Source organism: Pleurodeles waltl, chromosome 3_1 (assembly GCF_031143425.1).
Source record: "Pleurodeles waltl isolate 20211129_DDA chromosome 3_1, aPleWal1.hap1.20221129, whole genome shotgun sequence".
Classification (NCBI taxonomy): Eukaryota; Metazoa; Chordata; class Amphibia; order Caudata; family Salamandridae; genus Pleurodeles; species Pleurodeles waltl.
In genome coordinates this window covers 848,071,911-848,085,461 of record NC_090440.1, presented here as the reverse complement: position 1 = coordinate 848,085,461, position 13,551 = coordinate 848,071,911, and the positions used below count along the sequence as shown (strand labels likewise).

At 42.0% G+C, this 13,551-nt stretch overlaps 1 protein-coding gene across 1 annotated transcript in view; it reads left to right on the top strand.

Moving 5' to 3' along the window:
• CSMD2 (CUB and Sushi multiple domains 2) overlaps positions 1-13,551 on the top strand; it is a 1,417,205-nt gene that overhangs the window by 1,259,446 nt on the left and 144,208 nt on the right. The window contains exons 49-51 of the mRNA XM_069223779.1: positions 679-867; positions 8,473-8,658; positions 12,607-12,801. Of these exons, the coding sequence (XP_069079880.1) occupies positions 679-867; positions 8,473-8,658; positions 12,607-12,801 (570 nt within the window). The remainder of the gene's footprint in view (positions 1-678; positions 868-8,472; positions 8,659-12,606; positions 12,802-13,551) is intronic.

Sequence of the window (13,551 nt, the reverse complement as noted above, 5' to 3'; positions counted from 1 at the left end):
TCTTTGCAGCTTTGTTAGCTTCTGCTCTGCTTTTCCCAAAGTACTCACACTGCTTCAGAGCCACGCCATGGTTATTGCTAAGGAAGTACTTCAGATAAAAAAGCATGCTGTTTGTGTTAACTTTTTAAAATTAAGGCATTAGGAGAAGTTTTATAAGTAGTTGCTGCACCTAGCAGACATATTTTGATAGCACTAATCAATGTGTTAGATGACTTTATCATTAATAACTTCCTTCATTAGGAACTCTCACTTTTGGATTCTGATGCAAAACTTGAGTAGTGGCAATTATTCCATCATAATGCCCAGCAGAATCATTGTTTAGTACTGTAAATACATACAATTAGATGTTTATTTGGATCTAGAGAAGGCAGGTGTGTCTGCTGATTTGCTTCTCCAAAATCTGTTTAATTATCTGAGTTAAAATATAATAACTAAAAAAGAAATAGAAAATGAGTGATGTACACAAGTCTCTCCTCTATACTTCTGCAAAATACTCACAGGTGCACTACAAAACACCCCAAATAAATAATTGCAGGTCCAATTAAATAAATATACAGGTATGAAATAAGGGAAATGTATTTTCAATGTATAGACTATCTCTAGGGCTCATTCCCACTGAGCCTCTTGACTTGACCTTATTCACCGAACCCTCATTTTATATGTTCTTCTTTTGCTTAGCAATGTACTGCAGTCTGCCTCCCCCCCCTCTCCATGGTGCGGTCCGGGGACAGGGCATCACCGCACCAGGAGGCAGCATTCGTTTTACTTGCGATACAGGCTATCGTGTGATTGGTCACAGCACTGCCACCTGTCTGAGACATCCTCAAGGGTACTATGACTGGAACACCATGGTACCTTTGTGCCAAGGTAGGTGAAACCTCTCTCATATTTTTAATTCACATTTCGCTTCTAGCATTCCTATCTGTTCTAAGCCTTTCTGAGTTCCACAGTGCATTTGCCAGAGTAGTTCCAGAGATAGAAAGAATGGTCAAGTTGTGTGGTCTAGATTAGAATCATGGGCCATAATTAAGAATTGCTCTGAAATGTGTGGCTTTTCTTGTATCTATGTCCTGGATTTCCCACAGCACGGTCTGTCCATTTGTCTACAATGTCCTTCTTCATACCATATTATCAAGATAACCATAGGGCATTAAAATATTTTCTTTTATTTCCATTTTATGTAAGATAATCAGGTGCAGCTATTCTAAAAATCTGTCATGCATCCAACCCCAGTGGGCCAACCCTACTAGATTTTAATGGCATGATTTGATAGGTCCAATATTTCACCTTGCTCAGTATGTTGCATGGTGTTCATCTGTGTCAGGACATTTCTCAAGGGAAACAATGCTTTAAGTAGAACTAAAATTAGAAAATAAATTACGGTATGGATATAAAGGCACATTCTTTGATTCGACAAATAAAGCAGTTTGGATAATCTGGATAGTAGAATTTCAGTAGGGTCATGGTTTACAAAGATCCACAACAAAATAATTTTCTTCTTAATGTTTAGATATAATCTTGGGTGGTCCTCAATCAAAAATGATAGATAGATAGATAGATAGATAGATAGATAGATAGATAGATAGATAGATAGATAGATAGAAAAGTCGTGTATAGTCATTGTTCAAAGAGTGGTAGAAAGAAAGAGAAATGCCAATGCATGTTACTGGCTAAAATCATAACCCTAAGTGCTATGGGAAAGTTCTGTCAAGTTCCTGGAGAGCGAGTATGTCCCATGCCTCCAGATGCTGAGAGGGAGTTATTTTCAAATTCCCTCTACTGAGAGCTTGGTTACCACTGTTTCGGCAGGGACAGGTTCAGGCTGTCACCTAGGAAGCAGTAAATGATCAAGGATATTTTAAATGTATCCTCTGATCTTCATCTTGCAGTTTTCAAGACTACATTAAACTGAAAAGGCTGTCTGCTCGTGTAAGCTGCCCCTTATTAATTGGAACTCTCCTGCACCAGCCACCCCTGTTTAAGAGATTTGATCACCCAGCATGGAGACTCAAATATCCCCAGAAATTGATACAAATTGAAAGAGTGACCAGTGCAGAGTATATCAGCACGGCCTGTTGTTAGCAATCAAAGTGGGTGGGGAGCTCCGGTGAAAGATTAATTGCCTGAATTCCCCAGTCAGGCTGGAAAAATGTAATGCATGGCGCCTTAAGAAACCCCTTCTGACTCTTCTACAGAAACAAGTCTGAGACTGTCCTAGAAACTCCCTAACTAGAGCTGTTATCATCATGATGAAATAAACCATTTTCAGTTCACTCTCCGTCTAAAAATTGTCTTGTGATGTTTTACATTTGTGCTTTACAAAAAAGTACTAAAATCGAGCCATGTCTTCAAGGAAGGGATCAGTGAGCTGAAAGTAGATGGGTTATGGTTTAATTCCATACATCAGTGGGGTCACTTGTAGCTGCACTGACGTTAAGGTGGATCTTGGTGGCTGTGTCTCCATCTGATCTATCTAGTTAAGATAAACAATTAGCTTGAGGTAATTATGGTTGCATTTGTAAATCTTGTAAATACAAATTGATTTAGACTATAATCTATTCAGAGCAGAGTTGCTCTTCGAGGCCGTCCAATATTCTGAATTTTGGGACTTCCTCCCACCCCCCACCGCTTTTGTGATGGAGTTTTGAATTTAGTCATGTTACAATCTTCATATGCCTAAATGCACCCACCATTATGAAAGAGGATGAACCTCTGATGTAGGACCAGCCAATGAAGGAGCAGCCTTGGGGGACAGTTAGGTTCTGGGTGACAAAATATGTGCAATGTGACCCTTCTCTTTGAAGACTGGATATACAGAGCAGTCTAGAAATTCGAGGACTGGAAGGCAGCAGTACCTCTGATACCCCCCTCATGGCTCGGCACTACAGGTTGCAGACCTTAACCTGAAGCCCATGTGTCCTCAAATCAGCATCTCAGAGAACAAAGGTCTCACCTAACAAATAGAGGCAGAATGTATAGCCGTGTCTCAGCAATTCTTACATTGCTGGCCTTGCTGCAAGGAGCTTTGCTTAAGAAGATCTGGGACACTCAGATGAGGGAACAGGTGTCATCTGATAAGCAAGGAGGATTCCCTTAAGGCAAACTTACTTAAGCAAATGACCATATATAACTTAGGCAGATTTAACATTTTTGTTCTAAAAAATGTCATGTGTTTTTTTCTTTTTAGACAGCAAATCAGGTTTTAACCTTACACTGTAAGGTACTAACCTGAAACTACTAGTAAAAGAAATAGAGAGAAATAATCTTATCTTCTCTCTGGAACGTTAATGAGCTTATTTATGAGAAAGTGGTGCATCGGTCACCTCAAATCTGCCTCGAAAATTTCAATAAAATGAGGCTGCGTGTCAACATGTGTCTCTCCACCCTCCCCTTCGAATGCCATCAGAGGACACAAGAAGAGGCCATATCTCGGGTTGGGCGAGGCGCCAGCTGCTAAGTTGGAGCTGAAATTGGTATTCTAAATACTTTTTCGTCTAGACGTTCCCTCCTCTTGGCTGCCTCCCCAAGCGTTCTTTTCAGCTGAAATGGCAGGGCCATAATTATCATTTCAGCTGAAGATGTCAGGTGCGCGCCAGTCCCTAATGCCCAGGACTGAACTCATGGGTCTGCATTCTCGTTGCCAGGTCCTTTCTCAATGTTTTCTGGTGAAGCAAGTTCTGCTCCAGTGTGGCATGAGGGCACCGCAATCAGCAGGGCCATAACTTCACGAGCGTAGTATTGGATCAGCTCATTTCATTGTCATTCAAGTCATTGCGTTCAATCCTGCCCGGGCCTGTCCCCTCAGGAGCCTCACAAGCAGCTCTCCAAATGAAGCTGCTTCTGCTCATCAGCAGCTCTGCTTTTCTAGTGCTGGTACCTGTAGCCCTCCCTGCTGTTTGGTTGTATGTCACATCGAGTTATTTTCCTACCATAATATTATGTCCAGAAAATCGATTTATCATAGATAGATAGATAGATAGATAGATAGATAGATAGATAGATAGATAGATAGATAGATAGATAGATAGATAGATAGATAGATAGATTGATTTCCACTAAAAGGTTAAAGTGAATTATGGTTACATTTGATTATAGCACCTCAAAGTCACCTAAAAAAACACTTGTTAAGGTGCAGTTATGGTTGAAATTCACAATTTACGGCTAGGATAACAATCCATGACTCACAGAACAGCTATCAAACCATAACTCACAAACAATGCAGTGCTCATGACCTGACCCGTAAAGAAACAGATGTAAGTGCAAATGCTGGAATTCGTCTTACGGATGAGACACGTATCACATTACCCTTTACACATTGACAGAGACAACTATGATTTTTTTTGTTTGTGTTTAGTTATATTTTATTTTTATGTGTTATTTATGGGAGCAACATTTGTGAGATCACAAGCATTGCATTTCAGTAAACCATTTCAGGAACACCTATGGCACCCTTCCTACATCCTAATCAAATGCTTCCAAGTTCTGCGAGTTCACCTCAGTTCTCACTTGCAGCACCCCATGTAATTGCAATAGTGAGCGGCCATCACATCTTTGGAAATTTTGCTGCATGTCATCCAGGGCTGGGGCACCCCATTATCTGCCAGTGAACGCCATTTAGATCTTCAGAACCCTCTGTTGTTTCAGTGCATGCTGCCAGCTAGATCACACCTGAAATTCTCACCTACTGTAGGTAATTATCCAAAATGCAGACCTGCTCTTACAAACACTTTGATGAATTGTAATGTTTGATTAATGCACTTTACTTCTGGTTTTCATTGTTCTCCTTTCATTAGACAACTCTACCTATAAATGGCCACTAGCCCTGAACCCAAACTCTTCCACAGAAAGACCGAATCACTACATTTCTCTGTGAAGAATGCAAGGCCCTGCTTCCCAGGTCATTCCAAAGACTAGCTCAATAGTCATGCCCACCTGCTCCCCTCCAACAAGGTAATATTGTGTCTACCCCATCAAAGGAGAACTCTAAGCCCATGTAGTCTAGCCTCATTCACACAGTGGATTGGAGCCCATATTCCCTACCTATATCATGGAGGGAGAGACATTGACACTGTCTGTAGGCCCCTTTCACTAAAGGGCTCTTTCAGTACTCACCCTAAAGTGCCTTGTGTAAAGCCTACTTGTGACTAAGGGCCTGATTTAGAGTTTGCCAGACAGGATACTCCACCAGAAACGTAGCAGAGTGTACGGCCGCCAAACTGAAAATCTGTTGACAGTCAGCTTGATTGATATGTTAGTTACAGTGGTGCTTGTGATGGTTCCTTTGTCAAAAATATTATGACCATGGCCCGACTAAGTTGTCGCTGTCAGTGCAGGTACATCACACCATCCACTCTATATGGCGTAGACGGACTGATGAATTTTTGGTGCTTGGGACCACCAGGGAATCCCTGGCGTTTTTGAACAGAAACATTGAAAATTACCTCTACACCCTGGGAGAAAACAGGGTGATTAGCTTTTTGTTTTTTTCAAAAACAGCCTTCCCCTTTCGGTGTTAGTTCTTGCTAAGCACAAAAGTGTGAAGAGCTTCTGCCTAAAAAATGCCGGCAGCTCACCAAACTTTCAGGGCCTTCAGAGGAGGGACCCTGACTTTTGCTCCCCAGAAGCTCTCCCCATATCTCTGCAGGACCAGTGGTGATCTCAAATTATGGTGGGCAGTAGTTTTGCAAGGGTGGCAGAGTCTAAATGAAGCCCTAAGTATCTCTAAAATGATCAAACCTTATTCCGGCCCCAAAGCTTACCTACTAAGTAGTGAATTGTTTGTCACTCCTTCTTTGGAGTTGAGACTCTTTTCTGTGTCCCAAGACCCTTTTCTCTATGGAATTGACACTCCTGCCTCAAACATTCTTCTGCTAGAGGCACTAGTGAACCCACCCACCTTACTAAGTTAGACAGTATCTCTAACCTGTAGGTCCAACCAGAAAGTACAGCAAAGTGCTTGCCCCCACCTCTCTTAGAGAGGGGCTTAATGTTACTGCTTCAAAGGTCATTCCTGGAGCAGTATGTCTCTCCCAGTCAAGTGCATATATGGAAGCCCTATGACGAATCCTACAGTGAGTGCTTCATATATCACCTTATTGATAACACACAGCACCATCACCCTCAACAGTGTCCAAGACTCTTCTTTCTCTCTGCTCTTCTTCGTGTGTGCTTTCCACGTCATGCAAAAGGTATGAAAGTGTGAGAAGTATTAAAACAGAAGAACTACTGGTCGCCAGTCTCTTTGTCAGGGTTATTCTATGCCACCCTTCCCATCAAGCTGCTCACGCTTCGTTCAGAGCACAAACCCACATCCCACCATCTAAGCACTTCTATAAAGACATTGACTTAGCCATTCACTAGAAATTTCCTGAAGCATGTGAAAAACTCCACCTTTTTACTATTTGATCTCTCTGTATGGCTCCTTGATCAAGTACAGCATTAAGTATACCATCACATGTCTGGCACAGACCTCCAGAGCTCACACACAACACCAAACCTCTTCTGTTATGATGTCATAGTGAGTCATGAGGCTATAAGAGCTGACTAGGTCAGCACTCTTGTCAACTGGGGCACCCCCACACAGGGCAAGAAGTGCCTGGAAGGAGTGAAATGAAGGACACAAGGACCAAGAAGACAGGAGAGGACATGTGACTGCCACTCATTTGTGGGGACCAGGACTTATTTTTCATCATCAGATTTATATCCAGACCAAGAGAGAGAAAGTCAGAAAAGGGAGAAAAAAGGATTGTAAAAAAGGCAAACCCAGCACTTACTAGCAGCAGTGCAGGCTCCAACGAAAATCTTTGGGCGTCTGCGCTTATTTTTATTTTTTATCCAAGTGAAGCACTGTTCACCACACGATAGTTGCCAACAGAGCTCTGCAAATGTACTGCAATCCTTGCTGGTGCTCTAGAGCCCTTGCTGGTCATGGTTATTTTTCTGATGCCAGAAAAGAGAACCAACATCCTAGCTTAGTGCTTAATGTAATGTGTTTTCTCCACAGCAGTGAAAAAGAGTGCTAACTTTGCAACAAGCTTCCAAACCAGATAACTCATCATGAATTATGAGGAGAAAAGGAGGGATAATCTTGAGAAAAGCGAGAGTGCCTGCAAGTTTTAAATGTTTGAAGAATTGGGGAGGAGGGGGGAGCACATACATTGAGTTCCAAAATTTGACAGTGTTGAGGGATGGAAGATTGGAAGCATGAGAGAGAATGTGCCGGAGTAGGAGCCAGCAGAACCTTCATCCAGAGTGGAAGGCACAAGAGGTTGTTTATTTAGTTAGTCTTTAAAGTTAGCAGTGACTTCTACATTTAGGGCCTCATCATGAGTGTGGCGGTCTGAGAACTGCCACACTCGCGTTGACGGTTGTTCCACCGCACTCCGGGCTGTCCATCGGCCCAATTACAACCCTTGTGGGCGGCACGCCAGTGGACCACCGTCCCCGCCGGGAGCATGGTCGAGATAGCATGATGACGATCAGAGTTGTACTCAGCCAGGGTGGCGGTGAACTCGGCGTCACGTGGCTGATTACAACTCTCCTCACCGCCAGCCTTTCCATGGTGATTTCACCAACATGGAAAGGCTGGCAGTGAGGGAGTGCTGGAACTCTCTATTGCAATGTTCCTGCCTGTCAGACTGGTGGAAACATTGTAATAAGGCAGGGGGGTGCCACCACCATGGCGGTGGCTTCCTCCCCGCAATTTTTGCAGCCCTGTGGTGGGACTGCCAAACTTGTAATGAGGCCTTACTGTTTTTCCTTGTTTGCAAAGGAATTCTTATTATTATTTCCTGCTTGGATCTTGTAGTGCTGCAGAACTTATTATTCTTTCATTTGTGATTTTCAGAAAGCTTTGAATTCTTTTTCTATTTTATATTCTTTACAAAACGTAATTCTATCAAGTTTCAGTAAAGAAAAGGTATTATTTGTATTCACTTCATTTTCTGAACCTAAATGGTAGAGGTGGCAGGATGTGTTAATAAATGGCAGCCATTTTGCTATCATGTGAAAAATGTAACTCTGGGGTAAGAGCATTGCTTAATTTGTAAAAAAAAGAAATTGCCAAAGTGCAAAGTTTTGCTCAGAAACCTATGGCCGGCACTATCAATGATTGGGGCATAGACACATACTAAGGGTGTGTAGTCTTGATTCCTCCTTATACGTCTTTAATCAACCTCCAGACATTCCCTGCCTCATTATCTCACTCTTTCAGGCTCTTTCTTACTTCTGCTTTCTTCCCTTGTCACAGTACGTCCGTCTTTGTCTTCCTCCATCTTTGCCCAGTTTTGTGTTTTTCTCTTTTTTGCTATGTATCAAAGTCTCATGAGTTAAAATAAGTGCAGGTATTCAAAAATGAATGCCATCTGTCCCCACCTACAACTTTCAGCTCAAACTAAGCACTGGGCAAAAGAGAAATGTGCGTGATTCACCTATCCTCATGTATGTTCACACATGCCATCTTTCTTCACACAGCTGTGTCCTGTGGTGTTCCGCGGCCTCCTGTGAATGGCATGGTTTTTGGAAAAGAGTACACGGTTGGCACCCAGGCTGTCTACCAGTGCAACGAAGGCTTCCATCTGCCATCTGCTGAAGAGTCTGCCATAGAATGCCTGGAGACTGCAGTGTGGAGCAATGGCAACAACCCGCCAGCGTGTGTGCGTAAGTGTCCTGCCAATGTCGCATGCAGCAACAGCAATCCCTCCTCATCACAGAGGTTCTGCCTTTTAAATTGGCTATCCCAACGATATGTTTTTTCCTGTTCTTATTCATTTTGTCAGGCAAAGAAGCTGATCTTTGTAGCTCAGGAATGTTCTGTGTTGACCTCTTCTAGAAAATTACTGATTCCGTGCACATCTACTTTTTAATGTTGGAGCAACTTGGAAAAAAAAATTCAGATCCATAAAAATCAAATGATATCATAAGAAACACACATCAGGTTCGAAAGGAAGACTGTGGAAAGATAGCAAGAAAGAAGAAAGCACACCTGTGATGATGCAGCGATAGCAAGGAATTGGTGGTGGATAGGGACTGACTGCTCTAGCTCTGATGTCTCTGCATTTCCACACAGCATCTTGCACAACATTCCAGATGGCACATGATTTTCCAGGTCACCACACAGGTTCAAGAGTATTAACCAAGTGTTGCCTGACATTTTGATATTTTCCTAACACTTTCCAAGTACCTGACACTAATCTGTGTATCCACCACGCATTCTCCACAAGAATCCTTCCTTGCTGTATTTTTGCGGAGATACAATCGTTCAAACAGTTTGTCTATAAAGGGAAGACATTGCACAAGTTTGTCCCCCCTTTAAATAAACTAAATACTTGTAACCCTGCAAAAATATTTGTAATGCCTGGACTTGTATCCATTTAATTCTATGCCTGTAGCGTTCAACTGTTTAACTCTGAATGGATGTTTCCACTTTTTTTATTTTTATTTAGGAATACCTTTTTCTATTAAACAGGTGTTTTAAAACCTTACATCACCTTGATCACACCAACATGATGCGGGCCTTCTAAGTTGGAGGCTTAGAGAACGCCCATGACATAGTGCAGTGGAGCAACAGGGTGTAAAAAGGAAAATAAACACAAGAAAGGGAGTAAAAACGGACAACAATAATATTTAGAGAGAAGGGTTGGTCTGTAGCAAGTGCACTGCTGGCTCTTCACTTAATCTCAAATGTATTGTGCGCGCTGCGGTAGAGGACAGACGTTCAGTAGGCAGCTTTCATTAGAATTTAATCCCCACTCCCATATTAAATATTAAGAGTGTATGCTGAGCATGAAACATTTAGTAAACCGGAGCAACTCCCCGACAGTAATTATCAGAGGAACATCAATGTATGGATCCTCGTTAAAGGCCACAAGCTTAGCCAGGGCTTCACAGCGGGCTAAGATAGTGGGAACTGAAGTACGTCCCACAGCGACTCTCAAAGGCATATCTTATGTCAGCAAAGAGTTCTTTAAATATTCTGTTCATTAAAGGTTTGCCAACAGTTTGAGCTAAGAAAACACCGTGCAATTAGCTCAGCTACTTAGCAGAATGCTCCAAATAAACCTTTTCCATTAAAGTACAGTGCTTGCCCATGAGATGTACAAAGTGGAGGGTGCGTTGACGTAGGAGAAGGATGGAGAAGGTATGGTGCACAAGCCTTTCTCAGAGCCTGCCAAGGCGGGGTTTGACATGCGCTATAATTACGTCTCACCACGCTTGTCCTTTGAGGGGCACCACACTGTCAAAAACTATCCTTTCATATGTATCTGTCGCCTTCTTTAGCGATATTAGCAGAAAGACTGTAACATGGAATTATAGCAATTGGACAGTTGAGAGATCCATCTTAACTTATTTTAAAAGATTTGAAAGCACATATTTATCCTTGGGATACATAGCGCTGTACAGAATAGAGCTACACAGATCATAGAGTACCCACATAATTAAAACATACACAATATAGGCAGAAACACGCAACAACAAATCATCTAAAATTATCAACCAAAATCATAGGCAAAGGAGAATGCGTGAGGCCTGAACGGAAGCGCAGTGACCATTCCTCCAACTTGTAAGAGATTCCAGCTAAGCGTAGTCAGTTCCTTAGGGCAGTGGTTCCCAACCTTTTGACTTCTATGGACCCCCACTTTTTCATTACTGGAACCCAGGGACCCCCACTGAATCATTACTTGAATCCGGGGACCCCCCCACTGAGTCCTTATCGAAAGCTGGGGGCATATATGTTAATATTGTTTAATTTTCTAAGCAGTCACGGACCCCCGGAGGTGGCTTCGCGAACACAAGGGGTCCCCGGACCATAGGTTGGGAACCACTGTCTTAGAGGATTGTTTTAGCAGGTGGTTGCCTTTCCTAAATTGTTGGTGTTTTCACCCAAAGAATGGAGTTACTTCTTTTGTGGTTGATCCACAGCCTCTAGAAATTCTTCTTTTTTGTGGTACACTAATATCAGGTCTCAAAGAGGACTGGCTCAAAAGCTAAGCAGATTATATACAGTGTTTACCATGCGTTATTGGAACTCCGATGGATTCTTAAGCATTTCTTGGCTTCACGCATATGTCTGGTGACTGCTCCTGCAGAAACGACCAGTAGAAAGGGCAACATAAGCGGCAAAAGTTTTAATTCTGCACAGACGGTCCAAAATGGCTTACACAGACAATACAGAACACCCACTTTATGCCTGTATGATTCTGCATGTTCTGCAAATTCAAAGATGACGTTTGATTTTAGGGAAAAGACAAAAATCTCATGGAAAACGATCTGACATTGATGAAGGTTAAAAAAAAAGTCAGGCAGAATACAGGTGAGTTGTAGGAAACAACGGCAAGAGTAATGGTAAGTTTATAATACGGGTTAATGGAAGGAGCTACGGGAAAAAATGAAGAGCAGTGGATAAGGTTAAGGGAAGTGGGAGTTAGTAAATTACATTGAGAATCACCAAAATAAAGATTCATAGATTTCTGAAATAGTAAAAAAGCAGAATTATAAAATCAATTATTCTGAGATAAATACAGCTGTGGTTTATTTAGTGGATATCTGAGTGACTGACCTCGTCTCTCTCCCACTTCTCCATTCTACCTTCCTCCTTTCTTCTCTCTTTTGTGTCTGTTTTCTACTGTCTCCTTCATTCCTTTTTGCTCATTAGCTATTCATTTTCTTATTAAATCTTGACTTCTACATTGTATCTTCCTTCTGACTACTTCCTTCTCTATTCCTTTTGTCATTTCCTTCCTTCTAGCTCCTTTTCTAATGTTGTCCTTCATGCCTTACTTTTCCTTTACACTATTCCATCTCTAATTTAACTTCATATCTTCCTTTTCAATGCAGCTAGAAGACCTCATGCTCTTTTCCCTTTTTACTCTTGCGTCTTTCTGCTTTACTAGTTCCTTCCTCAATGTGTCATCTCCTTATCTTTCCTTCCTTTTAATATGTTTCCTTTCATTTATCTTATATTTATTTAAGGTTCCTTCCTGCTGTCCCTCCTTGCTTTCCTTCCTCCCTTATTCTTTCTTCCCTTATTTTCTTCTCCACATCCACCCACTCTATCTCTTCCGTCATCTCTTTGACCCTTCCTCCATCAATCCCTCACTCTTCTCAATTCTTGTCTCTAATTTTGCTCCACTCTTTTCTTTCTTATGTCTTTCTTTCTTTCCTGTCCCCTTTGTCCCATGCTTCCTCCATCCAATTTTCCTGTCCTTTATCCATAATTTCCTTACTATTTGTATTTGCATCCTTCCTTTCGCCCTCCTCCCTTTTTATCTAATGACTGCTCTACTCCCTCTCTCTCTTCCTTCCCTCCTCAGTTCCTATTCTACGATGCCTTCACTACTTCCTTTCTTCCCCAAGAACTCCCTTCCTTCCTTCCCTTTTCCTTCTTCCCGCTCTGTATTTCTTTATTTCCCTCTCTTATTTTTTTTCCTTTCTTGTTCCTTTCTTACTTCCTTATTTCCTTAAATCCTTCCTTCCTCCCTCACTTCCTTCCTTTATTTCTTCATTTCTACCTCATTTCCTTACTTGTTTCCGGCTTTCCGTTTGCCTGCAGTTCTCCTTATCTTCACTATATATCTGCATTAACCACTAACATTTTCCCTTTTGCAGCTGTTTCGTGCCCCGATGTCAGCAGTATCCATGTGGAGCATGGCCGCTGGAGGCTCATCCTGGAGACGCAGTACCATTATGGTGCCCAACTGCTCCTCATCTGTGAGCCGGGGTACTACTATATTGGCACACGTGTGGTCCGTTGCCAGGCCAATGGGAAGTGGAGCGTGGGAGACTCCAAGCCCTCATGCAAAGGTAAGGATGGCAGTACCCTGTCTGCACAACAGACATTTAACTCAACAAAGGTTGATCTTGTGCTTATTAGAAGTTCTAGAGAATAATCCTAATATATTTTTCAGTAAATGAGAATCATAAATGAGCAACCAAAGACATAGGGATCACCGATTGCAAAAATAGGAGAAGATGATTATTTCAAGCCAAAGATGGAGGAAGATAATAGGGTTAAGGGTGAAAGTGGCCGCCCAGTGCTCTGAAGGATTCTGGCTTCTCAGCGCATCCTTCTTGAGGTTTCTAAGTCCTGACTTGATTTGCTTAAAAGTACTGGCAAAGCCTTAAAAGAAATGTGCCCTTGATGACTGAGCAGTTTAATATGGGACACACTTAGGAGACCATTTTCATGATGCAGGCTGTCCAGAAGAGTCATGGTTTCATGCATGTTGTTCAGTACTGATACATTGTTGGAATGTTGTTCAGATTTTCCTATAGCAATTATCAATAAAATAGAAAATAGTAGCCAGCACTGTGACTACTGAGTCGCAGGTTACAATGAAAAGACTTGTTATGTGGGTTACCAGAGATGTTTATGATAATATTGAAGCATGAGTTAGGAGTAGTATAGCAAATGAAAGGTGGGGAAACATACACGAGACTAACATTTTTTACCAAGAGTTCATGGTGGTTTCTGCTTCTACTTCTTTTTAAAATAGATCTGACCGACAGATCAGTGCACTCATCAATGGATCACATTCCCTCTGCTCTCTGATT